The sequence below is a fragment of the Rhineura floridana genome, chromosome 20 (assembly GCF_030035675.1).
Source record: "Rhineura floridana isolate rRhiFlo1 chromosome 20, rRhiFlo1.hap2, whole genome shotgun sequence".
NCBI lineage: Eukaryota > Metazoa > Chordata > Lepidosauria > Squamata > Rhineuridae > Rhineura > Rhineura floridana.
The window spans coordinates 5010048-5032049 of record NC_084499.1 but is presented as its reverse complement, the minus strand read 5'-3'; the positions used below and the strand labels follow the sequence as shown (position 1 = coordinate 5032049).

The 22002-nt window shown below is 43.1% G+C and overlaps 1 protein-coding gene across 1 annotated transcript in view; it reads left to right on the top strand.

Annotated features, from left to right (window-relative positions):
- The window catches only part of PSMB7 (proteasome 20S subunit beta 7), a 28002-nt gene extending 6000 nt beyond the window's left edge, over positions 1 to 22002 (top strand). Inside the window, exons 6-8 of the mRNA XM_061604267.1 lie at positions 4084 to 4142; positions 20197 to 20348; positions 21778 to 22002. Of these exons, the coding sequence (XP_061460251.1) occupies positions 4084 to 4142; positions 20197 to 20348; positions 21778 to 21889 (323 nt within the window). The 3' untranslated portion in view covers positions 21890 to 22002. The remainder of the gene's footprint in view (positions 1 to 4083; positions 4143 to 20196; positions 20349 to 21777) is intronic.

The following is a 22002-nucleotide window of genomic DNA, read 5'->3' as shown; positions in this document are numbered from 1 at the left end:
TAGGTTTTGCTGATTGTGGTGTGTAAAGGGACAAGTCCTATATCTGTTAAATATGGGACAGCAAGATCCTTTTAAAATAAAAGAAGTATCTCTAGGTCAACAGATATATAAAGAGGCATGCTGTAACTCTGGAATGTAACTGTCATTAGAACATAGTTCAGAAATCCCCCCTCATTATTCTTTCTGGACCTAATCAAGAAAACATTTGAGATCTGGGCAGAGTTTACTTCTAAGCTGTTTTTGATTGAGTTACAATTAGCACTTAGACACTTGTGTACCTTGATCTATTTATTTTAAAATAATTTAAAACCACCCTTTATCAGCTATCAGAATGGTGTACATAATAAGACCAAAAATGGTCATATATCCATGAAATAAAAAACATAAAATCCAGTCAAAACAGCTTTACAAGGCAATAAATGCAATAGGGCAGACTACACAAGTAAAATGCCTCAGGCAAACAGAAAATGTTTGGCTTGGCGCTGAAAAAGATAACAAAAGTTGTTGCCCACCGAATTCTGTGTGGATGTTCCACAATTGAGGTGCTGTGGCAAGAGGTCTTTCCCTTCTTGACACATAACATGTACAACATACATTAAGAAGAGTCTGGCCCCCAGCAGATGTTAAGACACAGGCAGGCTGTTATAGAGAAAGATACTGTGTTAGGTATTAGTAGTTTTAGAGCATGCACTGTGGCTCAAGCAGCCTTGTATTCAGCTGTGTCCAATTCTCTGCAGTGTTGGAGACTACTTGGCATCCTAAGAGCTCTACACAGCTCCTGTCTCCAAACGGGGCTCTGTTCACTGAGGATTTCATAGCACTAAAGAGAATGAGGTAGTTGCTGAAGCAGCCCTGACTCTCTGAGCAGTAATTTGTAGTGCTTTTGGAAAGTGAGGGAGTTCTGTTGCCCGGGCTGAAATTGTCTCACAATCTTATGGTTTAGCGCCTTTGACATAATTAACATGACTGTGTTTTTGCAAAGCTGTTTGCCATGCAGAATGCCAGTTTCATGTGTCTGTCATGCACTAGCATGGCCGAGCAACTTAAGCCAGGGTGGGGCTGTCTTCCAGTGAATTTTGTGCAGGAAGTGAATGACGTGTGTGGTCTCTGCTCCAAGGTTGAGATCACCAGTGTTTGGGGTGAGAGATCAGATGGCCCCCAGAGCCCCTTATTTCTGCCCGTTAAGGCTCTCCTGTGGAAGTCAGTACAAGCTGCTGCCAAACATGAAAGGCTCTGCAGTTGTAAAGACTTGGATGGAGAGCAGAAGCTACCTCAGATGCTTGGGTAACTGGGGCTAGTGGTAACGTACTGCAAGGATGCACACACAGACGCTTACGTTTTCTCTCTCTTGTACACACACGCGCACCCCCCCTAAATAATAGGAATTTTGCCAGAGTGTGAATGAAAAGAGATTGCTGTAAAATATTTCTTCTGCTATTTTATGGCTCTTGCCTTGCCGGTGAAAACTCCAGGACAATTTCAGGACTCTTCAGGAACCCTGACCTCTTCCCCCTGATTCTGCTTATTCCGTTTGAGGGGATCTTGCAGTAGGGCTTGCCCGATAAACTGTATCCAGAGCAGCACAACTTCATTTTGACCTCTTTGTGGTTCAGCACAGTTCCTCTTGTTTGCTATTTTTGGCAACTGGCATATTTTGTGCTTATTGCTCTCTTCTCCTGACAGCCCCTCACACACACACAAAAATCCTTTTTATTTCCCATTCCTTACTTTTTGAAAATGGAGCCTATGTGGCTCCGAGGCTAAAACGAATAGCCATTGCCTGGAGTATGCTTTGCGCACCCTGCTGCTTATAAATGTGATGTATTTGGTACTGTAAAGGTAATGATCCTCAACCACAGCAATATTCCATAACAGGAGGAGTCTTTGTCACATTCGCTGGGATTACCATGTTGATTGATTTGTGTCTGTAAATCTGCTGCCTCTACCCTTTAAACTTGATCTATAATTGGACCTCCTTAAATGGTTCAGATAAGATAGTCTGTATTTTCTCAGCAGTGTCACTGTCAGCTTCTCCCTTTTCATTATACATTCAGCAGACTTGATAAAATCAGCAGGACACCTCATTTGAAACTGTTTAATCGCTGCCTTTTTCTTTTACTAAACCATTGAAGTGGTCAAGCGATGTACACAAATCATTTTAAATGGAAGATATGGCTTTCTGGGTGACCCAGCTAAACAGATAGTGGTATGCAAAACAAGTTAAAAAGTAATAAATGCCAAAAAATCTCTTAATTGGCATAAAAAATTGAACAAAGTTAGCAACAGTCTCCAAAAGTAGAGCAGCCTGAAATGTCATCTGGGCTGCACTGAAACATGATGATGATGATGATGCCTCCATGCAAGGAAGATTTGTGTTCTTTTCTGAACAAAACTAGTTCAAGAATGCCAGATGGTTCATAGCTGCTCTTTAGAAAGTCCACTTGTAGGCTGTACATGTGGATTTGTAATGCCTGTAGCTCATTTTGGGGGAAGAGGGTTTCTGTTACTAATTTTGTGGAACAGTGCTCGAAATGGTCAGAGATGCGGTGCATTGAAACCCTTGTGTGTGAGTCACGTTTGTCACTTTTGTCTGTTGTGCCTTACTTGTTTACCGTGCAAACAAGAAACAATCCAAAACTAGATCTAGGGCCTTTTCGGTGGTGGCCCCTGAATTATGGAATGCCCTCCCAGATGAGATACGCCTGGCGCCTTCTCTGTCATCTTTTCGGCGCCAGGTAAAAACCCACCTCTTCACCCAGGCATTTTAAGTTTTTTTTAAATTTAATCTTATGTTTATTTTCTTTTACTCTGTTTTTAAATATGTTTTATAATTGTATGCGCAATACACACTTGCTTGTATTTTAAATATTGTGGTTTTATCGTGTTGTACACCGCCCTGGGAGCTGTTAGCTATAGGGTGGTTTAGAAATGCAATGCAATAAAATAAATAAATAAATACAACATAAACTGGGTAGATGAGATGGAATGACCACCCATGTTCCAACATCTTTTTCCCTGGGGATGTACCAAACAAACTTATAGAAACAATCTTTCTTTCAGCTGATGTAAATGTGTTTAATGCTCTAGCCTGCCTCATCTCAAAGCTTCTGGCTGGGCCATAGTGGTTCAGTATCATTATATATAAAACGGGCATTCTAAAAATGCCCCAATAAAAATACACAGGCCAGGATGTAACCCTCACAAGGCTTACGAGGCACTTTTTGGGCCCAAGTGCGCTTTTTATTGTGTAATTTACACATGAGTAGACCTACACGGTTGTCCTATGTCATTGTCGCAAACTGTCACCTGTACAGCATCGCTAAGCTTCAGCCAGTTCCCACCTACCATTTTCCTTACGGAAATAAAAAACCACTGGGTTCAGCCAAACAGATAGTGGTATGCAAAACAAGTTAAAAGTCTAAAAAAAAAATCCTCCAGAAGTGGTGTTAACATGCATGGAGAAGGGGCCAGTGTATACTGCTCAGAAAAATTCTACTTCCTCTGAATAAGTTTTTTGTTGTTGCGTGTGCGTACGTCTCAGGGAGAGTGATCCCATCCTTCCATTGGAAATCTCATTGAGGTCCAAATACATCCCAAAGTCAGCCAGTGTGATTTTTTTTGGCTGTGTCTGCACAAGGCTTAAAGAGGTAGTTCTGGAGGTTCCGAAGGAGTGGCCAAGGTTTGGGGGTTCAAGAAACAAAAGCCTAACCTATTCCCCTCCTCCCCCAAGTTCTGCTTATGCTGCTACCCTGGGCTGCTACTGGGAGAAATGGCGGAATATAAACCTAATAAATAAAGAATTCTGTTGGAGAGTAGCTTGGAAAATGCTAGTGGGAACCGGGTACAACTTTTTAAGCTGCTTTTTTCTGTGCCACCCTTCAGAATAAGACTGTATTGGCAAACTCTAGTTGGAAGAAGAGACGCTGGTCATGCTAGGGATGTTTAAATGGTCTGTAGCAAAACAAAGATGATTATTTTTATTGTGTTAGTGTTGCCATTTTGCTTTCTTTTAAAACAATAAAAATGTGTTAGATGCAATTGTAGTAAAAACTACGGCTGATAGCTTCTCTTTGCTGGTTTCAGGTTCAGGTTCATTGGCAGCCATGGCAGTTTTTGAAGACAAATTCAAGCCTGAGATGGAGGTAAACATTCTCCCCACTCCCTGCACTTCCATTATTTCTTTGAATAATTGTGATAATGGCATGGTATGGTGTGTGGTTTATGGGGTAGGGTTGCTACTTGGTCTTTTACAGTCAGTTTTTAGTTACAGCAATGTTACAATATGAAAAGTTACCTTCTGTAGAGACTATCCAAAGCAAGGGTTGTCAACCAGTGGGCACATTTCAAATTTTGAGAGAGTGCTGGGGGCACCAATCACAAAATGGCTGCCATGGGGTGTGTCATAACACAACATTGAGAAAGTAGAGTCATTGCTGCTGCTTTTTCCCCAACAACCTGCATTCTGGCTACTAGGATAAAACTATGGAGATTTCAAGGATTAGAAAATAAGGCAGAAACAGGAAAAGTGCACTAAAGGGAACAGGAAACAACCTCTTTCAAACCCCAGGGAGTTCTATTGCCTGGTGTTGAAACAACTCATTTGTCAGTCACAGCTCTGACTTCACTCATTGGCTAAAAACACAAGTGGGAGCAAGCTGGGCTAGCTCATTTCACACACATCGCTTAGGAGTGGAGCTGCACATTTTGCTTCATATTTCTTTCTAGAAGAACTAAAACTTTTTAAAAAAGAAAGTTCAGTGTCTGGGGCTGCTGCCTGGGGGTGCCACTGAAGATCTTCGAGGGTACCATGGCACCTGCAGGCACTGGGGTGGTGATCCCGATCCAAAGTATTGTATTTCTGACAGTTCCTATAGCATGCAGTGTGTTTTACTGATGATCAACAAACCATTGTTTGAATCGAGCAGGCATATCTGGCACAGGGCACCTTGCTCATGTGTGCTGTTCTTTTATACCGTACTTCTTCATGTTATGGAACACCTTAGGCTCTGGATGGCAAGGCTTAATTGGGTGAAGGGTGGGAATGATTTAATGCATGGAGTGTCTTGTCACAAAATGTAGGGAGATAGGGTGGAGTAAAGAGCTTAGGGTGTTTTCCAGTACTGTGATTTTTAAATATATATATATAAACTCCCTCTTCCTGTAACTAATCAGTTGTTTTATAAGTAACATTTGGAGTTTTCCCAAGGAAAACTCATTTTTCCTGCTGATTTTTCCAACAGTACATTTGGACATCCATGTGTGATTTGAGCTATTTAAGCTGTAGTCAGACCTCTGATTGACCTAGCACAGGGTGATACGTGATTGTTGTTATTTCTCTGGTGGCGTAACTGGGACAGCCAGAAGAGTCGTTGGCTTTCTGGAGACCTGATAGTCTGTGACTGGCCAGAATTTGAAGGTATCTTGAGATATTGGAGCTTTTTGTTGCCTAAAGGGTTCATTATAGTGCTACTTTTTGTACTTTCCTCATAAACACTCACAAAACTGAGTTGGATGCAAAACTGTAAAAGATGCGTAACTCTGTTCTCGTGGAAAAATCAGTGCAGGTCTGACACTTGTGCCTTGTGCAGGTATTGCAGGATGTGCTGAACCCGTACCTGATGTTTATTCAAATGCTTTTGTCTCCAGATGTTTTGTGAATAATAAGTGCAAAAGTGGAAGTTATGGCTGATTCTCAAAGCTAAAATCTGTGCCCTTGAGCTTTTGAAACTTATTTCTTATTCTTATTTGAAACTTGTTTCTACGTTGAAACAGCAGAGTGGCTAAAAATGGGAACAGAAATGGCAGGTTTCTATTTACAGGTCAGCTGAATTAAGCGATTGTCACTGTTTAATTGACTATTGTATTGAGCATAACCAGTAGTCCACAAATTTTGGCTGGTTGTGGTAGTTAGCCAGAATCTGTGGATTCCACTGCCTCTGACCTCCTGAAAACAGTGAGCCTTGTGGCTGCTGTCTGAGTGCCTCTGAAGCCTTGTGCGAAGTAGTGGGAGGAAGAGTCCCTACCTGTCCCTTGCCAAAGGATGCATCTGTTTCTGGAAATCTCCTTTATCTTTGGAGCAAAATGTAACTCACTCAGTTGAAACGGACAACTTGAATCCCAAAGATAGACCAGGCTTCTATGTTGCTCTCCCGGCGAGATACAGTGCCCATATTAGCAGACTGCAGCTGACCTAGCAGTTCCTGACTTTCACTCTTGATTGTGAACGGGTATGTCAAGACAAGGGAGAAGAGCAAGACTGTGTGTGCCTGTGGCGTCATCCATGGAGGTGCAGAAGGATCAGAAAAGGGGGCTGTCCCACTTGATCCCACTCCCATCATTGTAGCAAGGGGCGCCCAGTTTCATCACACCTGCCTGTACTTGCCCTTGTGGCATTTTTATTGTTTTGTTAACAACAGTTTGGACTTGCAGCTTGCTCTGTCCTCAGGTGCTTGCAACCCAATGAATCCTGACTGGAAGAAAGAGGCAAGTGTCCATCTTCCAACCAAATTTTGGATTTATATGAGAAAATATGTGGAACCCTTTTTCCTTGCTCCATTCCTTCTGTTTGTCCTTCAGCTAAGGAACAGTCCCCCTTCCCTATTTAAAAGACAAATATTTTATTGGTCAATCTGTAGGGGGGATTGTATCCTGCCTTAACTACTATAGATAGGATAGCATGGACTACAAAATGCATATTTTTTAGATGGGCAAAAATGTTAGAATCCTATTTGGGTGTGTGTTTTTAAATATAAAGGGAGGCTCTATCATGGGCAGAGTTAAATTGCCTGTTTTTAGATGGGTGTTTTCTGGTGCTGGTTCTTGGAAGATTTAGTGGCATAAAAGCATGAAAGGTTGCACAATAACAGTTTCTCTGTGAAAGAACTGAATAATGTTTGGTAAATCTCTCTGTACCACCAAAATGTTATGTGGAATTTTTCAACTGCCGGTGCACAAGCAGTGGAAAGAACTTAAAATTCCTGGGGCCCTTGTCATTAAAATGGGTAGAAAATTATTATTTTTCTGTCAAGATTAATTCAGCTCCTTTCTCTGCTAATTGTCAGAATATCTTGATAGAGCTCTGGAAGGGCAGTGGTGTTCTGCAAGACCATCACATCACAGAGAAATGATTCAAAGGCAAACTGTCCTGCACCCTCTGGTATCAACTTGCAAATTAGCATCTGGAATCTAATTAAACAAGCTTAATGAAAGTAGCAGCTGAATACTGCTGGAAAAGACAATCAGCCTTTCCCCCCTCTGATATATTTTCTGTACTACTGAAGCTGTTCACCAAAAGCATTGTGTGAGCACAGTTAAAGAAATTAGCATTTATTTGAAGGCGAGGAACTGTTTTTTCATTCTGTTACGCTTTTGGCATGCGCCAGTGTCCCTAGAGAGCCGTGCCACAACACATAGTGCACAATATTTATAAATCCGTGACAGGCAATAATAGCAACTTGAAAAATTTCTTTTGCTGGAATTCCAAGTTGAGAGCTGCCAAAAGCTGAGAGGATCAAACCTGCTCTGGCAGCTGCTGTGCCCTACAGTGAGAATAGCAGGCTTTGAAGATGTTGAGCTTGAAAAAACCAAGACTGCAGGCTTAGCCAATTTTTGTAGGTTTCTCCAGCCCTGGCTCTCTGCCGTTTGAAGATGAGTTGTTGAAGCTTCTACCACCGCCTCAGGCATCCTCACACCAGCAGGGCTTGTTCTTCCCCCTCTTAGACTATGTCTTGAGTTTAGGTAGCAAGTGGCATGGTTGGTGCCAAGTGTGACAGCTCTTCCTGAGGCTGCAGCACAGAGAGTCTGCTTCTATCCAACATCCTGAGGCTAGATGGGTGGATGGATGCTGGCCTCGAGAGGAACTGTTGTGGATTTCCAAATATGGCAACTGCTTTACCATTAAAGCTCTGTGGATGGTTCAGACAGGAGGTTGAGCATCTGACTGCTGTAGGGCAAGAACAGTTGCTCACACGTGCGCCTGAATTTACCAGAAATAACACAAGTGAAAGTGGTGCAGCTATTGATGGTATTGGTTGAATTCTTGGAGCAAAATCCTACTTTTTGCTTTCTGAAGCACGTTAGAGTAGGAGAAATCCCAGGCCCTTAGGGACTTGGCTTTTCCACCCTCACACTAGCTAATATATAAGTATTTGAATCTCATTCATTTTAACTGGGATAAAATAAAATTTAGTTTGGACAACCTAGGGGAGAGCCTGCCAAATGCCCCTTCCCCGTACTGGCTGCATGAGGAAATACTGCTGCTTGCTGTTGCTTCAGGGCTTGATGGCGTTATGGCATGGGCAGCACTTGTACCAATCTCCCCAGTCATCTTGAACCTGTCTGCATGCCTTGCAGCCCATGTACCTTGCATGACAAGAAGGAGTGTTTATTTTTAAAATGGTTAAATAAAGATTGTCATGCTTAAGTGTACTGGAAACAAAAAGACCAGAGAATGTCAGCCCACAGAAACTGTGCTGGCTGTTGCTCATTTCTGCCTGGAAACTCCCCTGAGTGAACATGCGGGACTTATGAAAGAAAACGGGGCACATTCTCGATAACACTGGGAAGTTTGCTGGGCATCTTTCTAACATGGCCACAGAGCTGGACTACAGCTGTTTATGATTGACAGGAAGGAGGAGGCAGGAAGGAGGAGGGAATGTGGGCCAAGGGAAGGAGGTGAGGGGAAAGCCAGCTCAGAAGAGGTTGAATTGCCCACTGGGCTGCAGCCCTTCTTTACAGGCATTTTGCCATCCTTTGGTGGGCATTGTACCAGTTTGAAATATTTTTCCAGCCTTCCTTTAGAAATAGTTTTTCTAGCACATTGGTGTTCTGTGTGTGGCAGTTTGGCCTGCAGTGTTACGGGGGGAAAGTACTCTGCAGTCTGGTTTATGGGTACTTTTATACTGGTTTATGGGTGTATTACGGGTACAAATCAGTACTTTGTTCCTGTGTGCAGGCAAACTGTTTATCCTAGCAATGTATTAACAAGACTCCGTGCTTCTTAAACATTATTTATATGGGAAAAGTCTGGGTTGTAGGCAATCCGGTTTCTGGGCCATGAAAGCCTACATACTGCTCTTAGGCGAGGTACTATTGTACATCACTGCATCAAATAGAGGCTGTCATTCAAAGTGATTGTAACCCTTGGCAAGTGCTTGGTGCATGAGCGGATGAGAGCCACGAGTGAGAAGCAGTAAGCACTGGCCTGCCCTGTTTTTAGCTGTGGGAGTTTTTTTTTTAAAAAAGCATCCAGAACACCAAATTCAGCACCGGATGTTGAATTGATGGATAGGCAACTGATCCATGTAGTCCAACATGGTCTATTTTGATGGGCAGTAGTTAGGCAAAATATGGCCGTTATCAGCCCCCTGAGAGACTTTTTGGCTGCAGATGCCAGGCATTTAACCTGGGACCATCTGCATGCAAAGCCATTAAGCTATGGCTACTTCCCAGAAGTTTGATCCCACGATACAGGCACCGGCATAAATACATTGTGTGTGATTCTGTACACATTCCCACTGCAGTAGGATGTGAAAGTCTTCTCTTTTAGTGGGTTACACATTTTATGTGCTGGCCTATGTGTTGTGCTGTGAAGTGGGCTGGAAGGTGCAGCCTCCTAGGGCATGGTGAAACCACAGCTCTCGAGAGCAGGAATGGACTGGCCAAGAGATGCTGTTCTGGCCTTTCATGGTGGCATGTTCAGTGGCTGTACTTCAGGGTGGATGTGAAACAGTGGTGCTCAACTGACTTTTTTAAAACAAAACAAAAAAACCAGACTTTAAAATATATTGAGAGCCAGTGTGGTGTAGCGGTTAAGGTGTTGGACTATGACCTGGGAGACCAGGGTTCAAATCCCCACATAGCCATGAAGCTCACTGGGTGACTTTGGGCCAGTCACTGCCTCTCAGCCTCATGAAAACCCTATTCATAGGGTTGCCATAAGTCGGCATCGACTTGAAGGCAGTACATTTACATTTAAAATATATTAAAACATCTTTAAAAATGTATTAAAACAAAATGTCTTTTTTTTAAAAAAAGCTTTAAAACATCTTAAAAAGCAATTCCAACACAGAGGCAGACTGGCGTAAGGTCTCTGCTTAAAAGGCTTGTTGAAAGAGGAAGGTCTTCAGTAGGTGCTGAAAAGATAACAGAGATAGTGCCTGTCTAATATTTAAGGGGAGGGAATTCCAGAGGGTCGGTGCTGTGACACTAAAGGTCCGTTTCCTATGTTGTGCAGAACAGAGCTCCTGATAAGATGGTATCTGCAAGAGGCCATCACCTGCAGACCGTAGTGATCGATTGGGTATATAAGGGATAAGACAATCTTTTGGGTATCCTGGTCCCAAACTGTGTAAGGCTTTGTACACCAGAACCTTGAACTTGGCCCGGTAGCTAATGGGCAGCCAGGTTTTTTTTTTGTGATCAGGCATCTCATTAATAGCCAACAACAGTGCTGAGAGTGGGACTTTTTTATTTGCTTTTTTGACAACTGCCCAAACTTTAATCTTGATCAGGCATAGTTGCCTCATCAGTCTCATTTAGACTGCCGGTGTGGCTGACGCACAGGAGCGGTGACATACAGCATATGAATGCTGGCTTCATTAGTGGGGCTGATCAAAATGCCCATGTCCCTGCTACGGGGCTCAGGTGTGGGTGTCTTCTGGCTAATCCCCCCAGCTGACACTTGGTGTTTTAATGACTCCATAGGAAGGTGGCCGCTTGCTGGGAGGTTTGCTAGCAGACAATGGAGATCAAGGGAGATGGTCTGCATTAAGTGAGAGAGCTGCCTGAGTACCTTGCATCCCCACTGGCAGCACACACAGCTTAAGCAAAATGCCTAAAAAAAAAATTAGACATCTTTACATGCACACAAAGAGAGTGAGAGAGAGATCCCAGTGCTTTCTGTATCTGGGCTGTGAGTGAGCATTTGGTGTTGATGCTTCCACTTTGCTTTGTTGGGGAACTGCAAAGATTAGTGCAAGTGCACTCTTATTTCACCAAACACATCCCCCCATTTTTCTGTCTTAAATACAAACATAATTAGAGATACTTATTTGGTATCTTCATCAGTGGAATTAGTTAAAACCCCTTCTACCTGTATGTCCAGACACTGTACAAAAATCCTGTAGAATTAATGATGAAATGATCTGGTTTGCTTTTTTTTTTTAATGGATTTTATAGAGATTGACAGTCTTGAGCTGTTGTCAACAATGTTCTCTCATAAGGAAATTATACATAGAGTTGTCCTAAGGGTTTGATTTCTTTTAACTCTAGCAAGCCTGCAGTTACTTTTTGTCATTCTGTGTAATTTGAAAATGTATGACCTACCAGGATATTTTGGCTAAAAGTTTAGTTCATTGTGTGGCTGAACTGGAACACCTTTGAACAGAGAGGGGCAGTGACAGCCCCCTTGCTTGGTAGAAATAAGTTGGTGCTGTTAAAAACTTGTGTTGTATTATAGGGGCAGGGTTACTCATAATGGACTGTTGAAGTCGGGTGATTACTTTCACTTATCACAGAGCACTTATGCCGGCCAGGTAAATTGTTTCTAATGCATTTCTCAGGCACAAGTGTTCAAACCAAAATTGTATTACTGTTTTCTCAAATTGAAGAACATGGTGGGATTTTGCTGAAAAAACAGCCTAGAAATATGTCCATTTCTTGGGCTGTGGCCAAGGAGCTTCTCTGCGTGAAGAATGGGAGGGGTTGGGAAATATTTGTTGAAAACTTTGGAGAGAGGTTTTATTGGAATTCCCCAGAATACTTGAATGATGTAGTCTTTGGGCTCTTCCCCTGCCTTTCCCTAAAATTGATTTTTTTTCTGTTGACACTAAAACATGAACAAATGCACCTTAATATCCAGCAGAGGATTGCTGTTGGACGCTGCCCCTCTGTCGTAACACTGTTCACAGTGCTGCAAGCTGTGTTTTTGTCTTGGCTCTCTGCCCTTCTCCCCTTCCTGCTGTCACTGAGATCCAACACCTCACTTGCAGCTGGGAGAGAATGGATTAAGAACATCAGTTTTTAATAAATGAGGCTTTTACTCTTGTAGTAATCACTTATCTGAATGTCATTTCCAATCAAATCTGGTTCAGCTTGCTAGAATTTGTTCCAGTAACAAATTCAATATGACCATGCATTTGTGTTTGACGTGTAGTGATTGAAAGCCTGGTGCAGCCTCTGCTCGAGCCCTTGAAAATTCTGGAGGAGGTTGACTGTACTGTGAGGTTTTATCCAGGGGAATGGCTTCACTTTTGCTGGTGGTAGAAATAAGCCAGCCATACTGAATGGTAGTTCTAGAATCATGCGTTTCTGTCTTGGCAGGTAATTCGACATAAATTGTTAATGTAAATTCAGGTTAGTAGGGAAGGTTTTTTTTTGCTAAAAAAGATAAACTGCTGATTAATTCAGTATAGAACTCAATTACAATTTGAAAGGGCCACTGCGGGACTCCAGAACCCTAAAGACAACAGATGTTGAATTGATACTCCAGCATATTTCACACTGGTATGAAATATTAACATGGTTTATTATACTTGTGATGTAGGATATAAGAAAAGGGAGGCCTGGCTTGCAAGTGTATGTACTGTTGTGTTGTGAACATAGGATAGGTTCAGCCAACTGTAATTAAATGCTTTAGGAGATGAATGTTTCAGGGAAGATCTGAAGAACAAAGCCCAATATGTTTAATATTTTTGTGTGTAGTTGTTTACAGTGTGCACAAAACAAATCATGCAGTGCTGCATCTTTGCAAAATGCTTAAAAGGCAAGGACTCTAATACTGAACCTGGGGCTGCTTCAGATCCAGACTCTTAATCGCAAGTCAGCTTTCATGTGGGTGAAAGCGTGCTCCTTTAGACCTCTGTGGGTCTTGTGAAGCCGGTTGAAGATGGCATCCTTGCTTCTGCTAAGTTGTTTCTGTTGCGCTTGAGTCTAAAATGCATTGAATTGTGTCTCTGAAAAGTTGTAGAGCATGTCTGCCAGCAGTGCACTGCATTCTTGTAAAATTCAGTTAACAGACCAGTCTGAAAGCTTGCTGTGCCAGAACATGTGCCAAGGATGAGTTGCACAAGCTCAGGTGTGCAGGTCAAGGCACAACATTACTGCCATGAGAGTCATCCATGCATGCAAAGTTTACTACTGTGCAAAATGTGCTTTAAATATGAGTGCACATACAAGGTCTAGAAGGATGACTTCTCACTGCAGTGAATTTTCTGACTTTAACCCTTGTGTGGTGAGGCAGTCTCTATTGGTTTTTTTATTATTGCTGACTCCTCTGTGTCCTTGATGTATGGCAGAGCTATATAGGCAACCTAGACAGATCCCCTGCCCCCAAAGGCTTACATTCTCAGATGGAGTGGGGGACCCATGACCCTATAATGTCTCTTGCCTTGAGGTGTTGAAGATGACTGAGTGAGCAGGGCACCTGTTTGATTTCCGGCCTTGTGGAAGCAACACTCCTGTGACATTTAGTCCATGACATGCAGTGTACCACCCTTTACTTTCTAATGTGGAATTAGGAACTTGTGAAATGTTTGTGTTCACAATGCTGCTTCTTTTGTCTGCTACTGATGACGTAAGAGGGAGGGAGAGAGCAATTCAGTAATTAGAAGAGCCTGGTTCTGCTGTTTGTGGATAACATTATAACCAGTGAGATGAAATGCTTCACAAATTAACACAGCTGGCTGTAGCACTGTATGCTGGTGGGTGGGTTAGGGTCATTCCACCTAGTGGCCATCTTGAAAATCTACTTATATGGCAGTGTAAGTGTCCCTGCTACATGAATTGTTGTGGCTGCTTTTCCACATCTGTTTATGAACAACTTTGGCATTCACTAATCTAATATGAGAGCATAACCCTTCCTTCTCTATTGATATTTTAAAAACTAAGTGTAACATACACTACTTACTGTGAAGTTAATGTACATGGGAATTTTAGACCCTTCAGAAGCCCAATGTGAATCGTTTGCAAGGCACTTTGAGGGTAAAGTAGCAATCTTGACATATTTACTGTAGTCTCCAGCGAGATGTCCAGTGCAATGTCTGCTGCAACTTCTTGGGATTGGTTTCAGTTGATGTGGCCTGATGACACGGACAAGGTGCTTGTGACGATGTGGCCAGTGATGTGTCTTCTCTAGCCTTGCCCTTCTTGGCTTATTAAAGCTAGCCAAAAGGGTTTGACTGAGTGGATCCAGGGTGTAGCCAGTGCGTCATTGTGGAAGGGAGTGGTCCCAACCGACCTGGAAGAGGCAGTGAACCGACCACTACCACCCGGTTGCAAATACCCCCTTTTTAGGGAAGGTGATCAAGAGGGTTGTGGTGCAGCAATTGCAAGTACTCTTGGATTATCTTGACCCATTCCAGTCTGGGTTCAGGCCTGGCTATGGGACTGAATTGGCCCTGGTCACCCTGATGGATGACCTTTATTGGGAGAAGGACAAGGGGAGTGTGAGTGTTATTCTTAGGGTATCTCCTAGCAGTTTTTGATACCACTGACAATGGTATTCTTCTGAGCTGACTTGGTGAGATGGGCATCAGAGGCACTGTTCTACAGTGGTTTCAATCCGATCACCAGGGCTGGTTTCAGAGAATAACACACAGGGTGAATAACAAATGTGCCATGGGGTGTCACAGGGTACTCTGTTGTCCCCAATGCTGTTTAACATCTATATGAAGCTGTTGGGAATGATCATTAGGAGATTTGGGGTGAGGTGCCAGTAGTACTCTGATGATGAAAAATGGAAATGGACTGCTTTCAAGTCGATCCCAACTTATGTTGACCCTATGAAGAGGGTTTTCATGGTAAGCGGTAGTCAGAGGAGGTTTACCATTGCCTTCCTCTGAGGCTGAGAGTTAGTGACTGGCCCAAGGTCACCCAGTGAGCTTCATGGCTGCGTGGGGATTTGAACCCTGGTCTCCCAGGTTGTAGTCCAATCGTGAGAGGCCTGCAAGCCCTATACCAGTGCCTGGACTTGGTGGTGGGCTGGATGAGGGCCAATAAACTGACTCTGCTGTGGGTAGGTGGTTCCCGAATCCAAATAATTGGTCAATTGCCTGCTTTTGATGGGGTCATACTCTCTAAAAGAGTAGGCTCGTAGTCCGGGGGTGCTCCTGGATGCATCTTTGTCACTAGAGGCGTAGGTGACCTCAGTGGCTAGGAGTGCCTTTTTTTAAAGACCGCTGCAGCCATTTCCGAACCAGGTTAGCCTTACCACTGTTGTCCACGCACTGGTAACCTCCAGGCTGGATTACAATAATGTGGTCTATGTGGGGCTGATCCGAAAACTGCTGCTGAGCTGAGTTCAAGGTGTTGGTTCAAGGTATATGAATACACCATGGGACCAGGTTACCTGAAAGATTTATCCCTTATATACCTAGTCGGTCACTGCAGTCTGCAGGTGAGGGCCTCCTGCAGATACCATCTCATCAGGAGGTTTGTTCCACACAACATAGGAACTGGACCTTAAGTGGTGTGGCTCCTACCCTTTGGAATTCTCTCCCCTTAAGTATTAGACAGGTGCCGTCTCTGTTGTCTTTTTGGTGCATTCTGAAGACCTTCTTTTTTCAACAAGTTGTTTTCAAGATGTTTTTTACAAAAAATTAAAAAGATTTTTTTGTGTTTTATCATTTGCTGGCTGGCTGCGCTGGGCTGCTTCTTGGAGGAAGGGCAGGATACTAAATAAATAAATACTGTGAGTGACCGAAATAAGTCTTCAGTGCAATCTTATGAATGTTGATTGGGAAGGGAGTTCTTGGGATTGCCTCCTTTAAATGATAGTTACCTTTCAGACCTCTCTAATCTCACCTGACTCAAATGTTTCTTGTGGGGCAGGAGTGGAGGGCTGCCAGGGGCCCTCCAGATATTGTTGGACTCCCAACTCCTGCCAGCCACAGATAGCATGGGGCAACAGTGGTGGATGATGGAAGCTGTCGCCCAGTATCATCGAGGGCCACAAGTTCCCCATCCGTGTTCTAACGAATGTCCTGCTTTGTTTTAGCGGAGGGTATGTGGACTGACCTGATGTTGATTTCCTCTGCCCCTCCTCATCAGCCTTTGTGGTGGCAGCCAGCATGGTTCTCTAGTTATAAAACTGTGTTTCTTGATGACTTAGAAATTTTATTAAAAGGAATAGATGGAGAGAACTGGCAGAAATCCCTCTGCCCCAAATAAAACGAATCCTTCAGCAGTTTCTGGGTGATCACTTGAAAACAAAATGAGGGAAAAAAAGGAAAAGTCTTGCCATCTTACTCCACTAGGAGCTTGTGCTTCAAAGCTACGTCTGAATTCCCACCGTACAGACTATTAGAACTCAAGCCTTCATAGCCTGTGCTTCCCGGCCAGTTCCAGAGACTTTCAGCCTTTCTTTTCCTTAAAAAAAAAAAAGAAAAGAAAGAGGGGAGGGTCCAGGACTTATGAAGTCATCAAACTTTTTTTGATTTGGTGCGCCTGCATTGGGTCAGTTCTTTTCCTGAGGTTCCCGGCTGATTTAGCTTTGCTTCCAGTTACGTATTGATCTTGACAGAGTTTCTCCCAGAAGACAGGCCTATCCATATTTCTATACAATCAAGGCTGCCGATTACTCTTCCATGGTCTAATGATCCTTCGCTAGGCCTTGGTATCCTTCAAGAGCTATCGTTTTCCAAATCCCAAACTCCCAGCACTTCTGTATAGATTTTTACTGCTGCTCTGACCTCCTGAGTGCCCCCCTCCCCCAACCCAGTTATCTCTCTCAGATTCTCAGTTAAAGTAATTTGTACATTTTATCTTTTTTATATACAGTAAGGGCATTGAATATATTCTATCCTTGCACACTGGCACTGTGGTGATGTGTTTCAAACTGTCAAGCTGAGGCTGTTTACAGACAATCCAGAATATAGCTAGTGAATTTGTAGGCTCCTTTTGACTAGTGTGCAGTTGCTTCTGATAAAAGGCTTAAAATAACTTTATGCAGTCTCTAAATATGTAAAAATGTGTTAATCTCTCACCCCATTTCAGCACAGTTGCATTCCCCAAACAGCCACAGATTGTCTGAGGAATAAGACACTCCAAAATCTATGTGGCATGGTTCTGGCTTGGAAGTTTTTATGCAGTGAAGTGTATTCCTGTTTGCCACACGCCTGGCCTGCTTTTCCCCTTTGAATGTGGATTTGGTTGCTTTGTACTACCCAGTCTGTAAATCAGAGAAGTGACCAAGGCACTTATAAGACTAATGTAGAAATGTTTTGTACTGGGGGTGGAGTGAGGGGAGACACAGACCTGACTGTTTGGGACTCTTCCACTGCAGTTGGATAGAGGTAATCTATCAGTTTTGGAGCAACTACAAAATGCAACTCTCCTGATAATGGGTTAAAAGTAAAGATTTAATACCGTCTCTCTCTACTATGATGTTGCAGTGAAAGTTTAAAACTCATTCTCTAAATCTCAGTAGACTTTATAGCCAGCAGTGGGCCAATATAGAGTTTAATGGCATTACAACACATAAATCATCTTTTAAAGATCCTACCAGTGGCTCCAAAATTAAATGCAGACAATCTCCTCCGTTATAAATAATTTATCAAACACTGTTTCGGATGAGTCTTCCATGCTGAGTTATTTATTTTAGCCTTTACTGTTCAATTCCTCAGACACGTTTTGAGAGATCCATTACTGGTCAGTTTAATGAACTTGGGGGTCTACTGTGGCCCCCTTCAGCAGTTTGGCACATCTGTGGTGGCCATTACATGGCCGGTCCGGACCTCTTTCTGTCTTTTACAAGTGCTGCCCATTTGTCATGTGGCGGTAAATGGAGGAGCACATTGGCACCCTGGGACACATTGTGTGATGTAGTGATGGAGGCAAGCAGAGTGGCCTATAAAGGGCTGCTTGTCATAGCTGACTTGTATTACAGTACATCACTCTTACTGTAATCTCATTTAAGGAGTAGCCACGGGCCCGAGAGGATGATATTCCCAGTTAGCTTGGGCTTTGCAACCATAAACGAAGAAGTGCTCCTTTTATGTACACGGAACTTTTAGGGTACTTTTTTAGATTAATTATTACACTGCGTCGTATGTTCTACCATTATTAAGACTGTGACTGTCAGCATTTTCAAGATACATCTCTTATTTTGCAGCTTTAAAAAAACTCATTCAGTAGTAGTTGACATACGAGGCTTGTATGGTGCACCAATTTTTACTGAACAAGGTTTCACAATGACGTTCCAATCATCTTGAACAAAAGTAACATTCTGCTCAGATGCAACTGCTCCTTTAATTAATAGGATTTAATAAAATTGATATTACAAAGCGTTACATGGGCCTGAACGTGGCAGGTGGTACTTTGAAAGTTACGTGAATTATATCAAGTCTTTACTTGATAAAGTGGAGTTTGGTTTGTCAGTTTAAACTCTTAACATGGCTTTGAAAACGTACTAAAATAATGTTGAAATGGGCAGAGAGAGCGATAATGCGGCTGTCAAATCCTGTTTCAATACTTTTTTTTTTGCGCTAAACTGAGGGATTTAACTGAGCATTGGTCTGACAGGCTCACATGAACGTTGGCTTGTCCTGTGTCCCATCAACTTGTATTTGATGACAAAAACCCTAGAAGCGAATCTTTCACAGGGTGAGGGTTCTGCTTTACATTCTGAATGAGGAGAAAGCTTAGGATGAGTGTATTTCAACAGCTGATTTCATTCAGTAGAAGCAAGGCCAGCTCTTCAGCAGAGTGTAGACCTCTCTGCCTGTGTTATAATTGAGCAGTGAGAATCTGGGGGCCTTGGTAGGAAGCACCTCTTGAGCGGAAGATCTCTGGAGAGTACTGAACATGTGCTGGGAACAAGCAGTTGCACTTTGGGGGCCTCTTCAGTGATACTTACACAGCTGCTGCTCAAATCTGAGGACACCTTGGGCTTAAGGAGCACAATCCTACATCTTCATTCCTGAAGCCTTGCCTGGAGGACAGAGGAAGTGGGAGGAGCTGCCGCTTGCATCACACTGTAAGTGCCTTGGCTTGGGTTAGGCAGTCTGTAGGTGGATTGCGCGCCAGGAGGGGGAGATTGCAAGTCTTGAGAAACCCAGGCAAGAGCGAGCTTGCCAGAACAAGGCTGAGGTGGAGTCTGAATTGATCTTAGCAGACAGTACTGTTGGAGTTGGGCCTTGGAAGGGAGAAGGGTTTTCCCTAGTGGGGGAAATAGCTTGCACGTATACTATGCATTTCCATCTGAATTTAGTATTCAGCCATGAATGCAAAGCAAGCTTCTCTCTGTGTGTTGTGTCCCCAAAGTGAGATTTGGTGAAAAGTGTGCTGGTGGCTTGCTCCTTTTCAGCTCTGTCTGAAAGGGCAGTTGCCACCACCAAAGTCTTGGTTGGGACAGGGCAGTTGTTTCCCTCCTCAGCTGAGTATCTGCAGCTGTATCCTGACTCTGTCTGACCAGGCAAGTGGTGGTATGTGTAGGAAGTTGATTGAGCAGAATTTGTCAATTTTCAGCAATCCTGGGAGATGTTTAGGTAATATAGTAGTTTATTACACCTGGAGGCACCCTCCCAAAATATTGAAATCATTATTTGTAAGCATTCTCACTTTTTTGGCTTGAGATCCTTGTGCAGAGGTTTTGAAATCAAAATAGCCTTCCCTCAGTGGGCCTGTAGAGGGTGCTAATGTAATGGTAATCACTTTTTTTGGTTTGTGGTACTGTCTGGTGTCAAAAGCATCTGTTCTCTACTGGAAAGTCATTGATTTAGGGGAGGAGAGTTTGCTCTTGGTGTGTGGAGAGAAAGGGAGAGAGATTCCCTTTCACAATGTATAGATAGATGATATTGGACTCTAAACTCCCATCAGCCAGTAATTAAGGATGATGGGAGTTGTACTTGGCAATTTCTGGAGGACCACAAATTACTCAGCCTTGACTCCTATCAAGATTCCCTCCTTCTGTTGCTTCCTTTCCCAGGTAGATTATGTGCTGGTGGGTTTTCTCTTCCTTGGAGTAGTTTTAGTATTAATGAATACATATCTGTTCGTTTGAACTGAGTAACATCTCCAGTTTCCCAGGTTCTGCAGAAAGGGGCTGTGTGTCTCCCAATCTCCTGCATTTGTTTTGTTTGTGCTTTGTTTCAGGAGGTGATTACTTACATTGAGGCTGATGGCCCAGCACTGTGCAGTTGCTTGAAAAATGGGGTGGGGAATCATACATCTGATACTTGCGTGGAATTTTTCTCCTAGGAAGAAGAAGCCAAGCAGCTTGTGAGAGATGCCATAGCAGCTGGCATATACAATGATCTGGGCTCTGGCAGCAACATTGATCTCTGTGTCCTCAGTAAGAACAAGTTGGACTTCCTCCGTCCTTATGATATGCCCAACAAAAAGGGGGAAAGGTGAGTGTGTTTCCCAATTCAGATCTACTTTCGTAGGCAGTGGTGTTGAACATTCATATTCATTGGGGTAACACATACCAGGTACAGCGAGGGCCTGTCTGCAGAGTGCAAACACTTGTCATTGGTAATACTTAACACAATACTATCCAAATTGTTGAGGGTACAAACTGTTCTAGCTTAGATAATTAAAATGCACTCTGGAGAAACAAATGCACAAAAGAATTGTCCAGCAGCAGTTGTCAATCTAAGGGAGGCCCGTTAGTTTCAAGAGTGGAGTTTATTGTGATGGGAACTAAAGGCTTCTCAGAGAGACATTCAAAACGGTGCAACTCTTCAGCAAAAGAGCCAGCATTTACTGGATGAGAACAGCTGGGTGCCGGTGCCAGTGGTCCAGTGTGAGGAGGCAGTGGCTATGGTTGTGCCCCTCTAGGAGAAGCCAGCATTCCCTCCCAAACTGAAACAGCGTTGGAATTGCACGTTCCTTTAGCAAAGACTCAACAATTTTTATTTTTTGTTGACAAGGGAAATTGGCTACTTTCATGTGTGTGTTACCATTCTGTGACATCAGCTTGTTCTTGGAATTCCACAAGAGTGTGTCCTAGTGGTATTTAATAAAAAGCTGTATTGATGAACAGTCACTATTGCATCATCTTACATTTACCATTTCTACAAGAACTAGACACAGACCATTTGGGATTGTACTGCTAAGAAAGGTCTGGTCTCAGTCCTTGCAGGATGCACTTCCCTCTGAATGCAACACAGTGGAAGTCTTCTGTAAAAAGTGAGACTAAAAAGAAAAGGCCATTTACAGTCAACATTCTGGGTTGCTGTCCTAACATCGTGTACAACTGTTCCTGGAAAGGTCAGCTGGGGTTTCCACCCATCACTTTCCACAGAGCTAAATGGTGGCTCTGCACTATATAGCTTTTTGCAAAGCTGTATAATACAAGGAGGATGGTGATTCCTAACACAAAGTGAAGCTCTCTTGGTGGTGATAGGGTTAAGCTCAGACTTGCTCTGATCCAAAATTGAGGCTTTATTTGTGCCTTTTTCTATTAATTTTGTCTTGGGATGTGTTTTTGTGTGAACAAGTGCCTTGCTCCCTCACCATCCCTAACTGTACTCTCCAGGGGAGGAAGAAGTTCGGCTCGAATCTGGCTTGTTTCCTCCAGACAAACGTTTGTGCTGTTGCTTGACTCTGCCTTGTTTTCTCTGTGGGCAGTCAGAAGTTGGGGACAAGCAGAAAGCAACCAAATTCATGAAACCATTGCAGGGTTTAATGTTGCATGCGAATCAGGCCTTGGTAGACTGCCCTCCTGTTTTCAATCTGGGAAAAGGACAGCTCCTATTACCTTATGTCCCCCTTTTAGTGATGTTTTTCAAACATTGTTTTCTGATTGCTTCTGTTTCTCCCCCCCCCCCCCAACAGGCACGGGCGGTATAGGTGTGAGAGAGGAACTACAGGTGTACTCTCTGAAAAGGTGACACTCCTGGATCTTGAAGTGACAGATGAAACAGTGCAAACAATGGACACGTCTTGATTGAAAACATTCAGGGCACTAGAACGGAATTGAGCTTTGCTTTTGTATCAAAATGCCATTCTGTATACTGAGATGAAGGTTCTCTATGCAGAACAAATAAAAATGGAAATTGA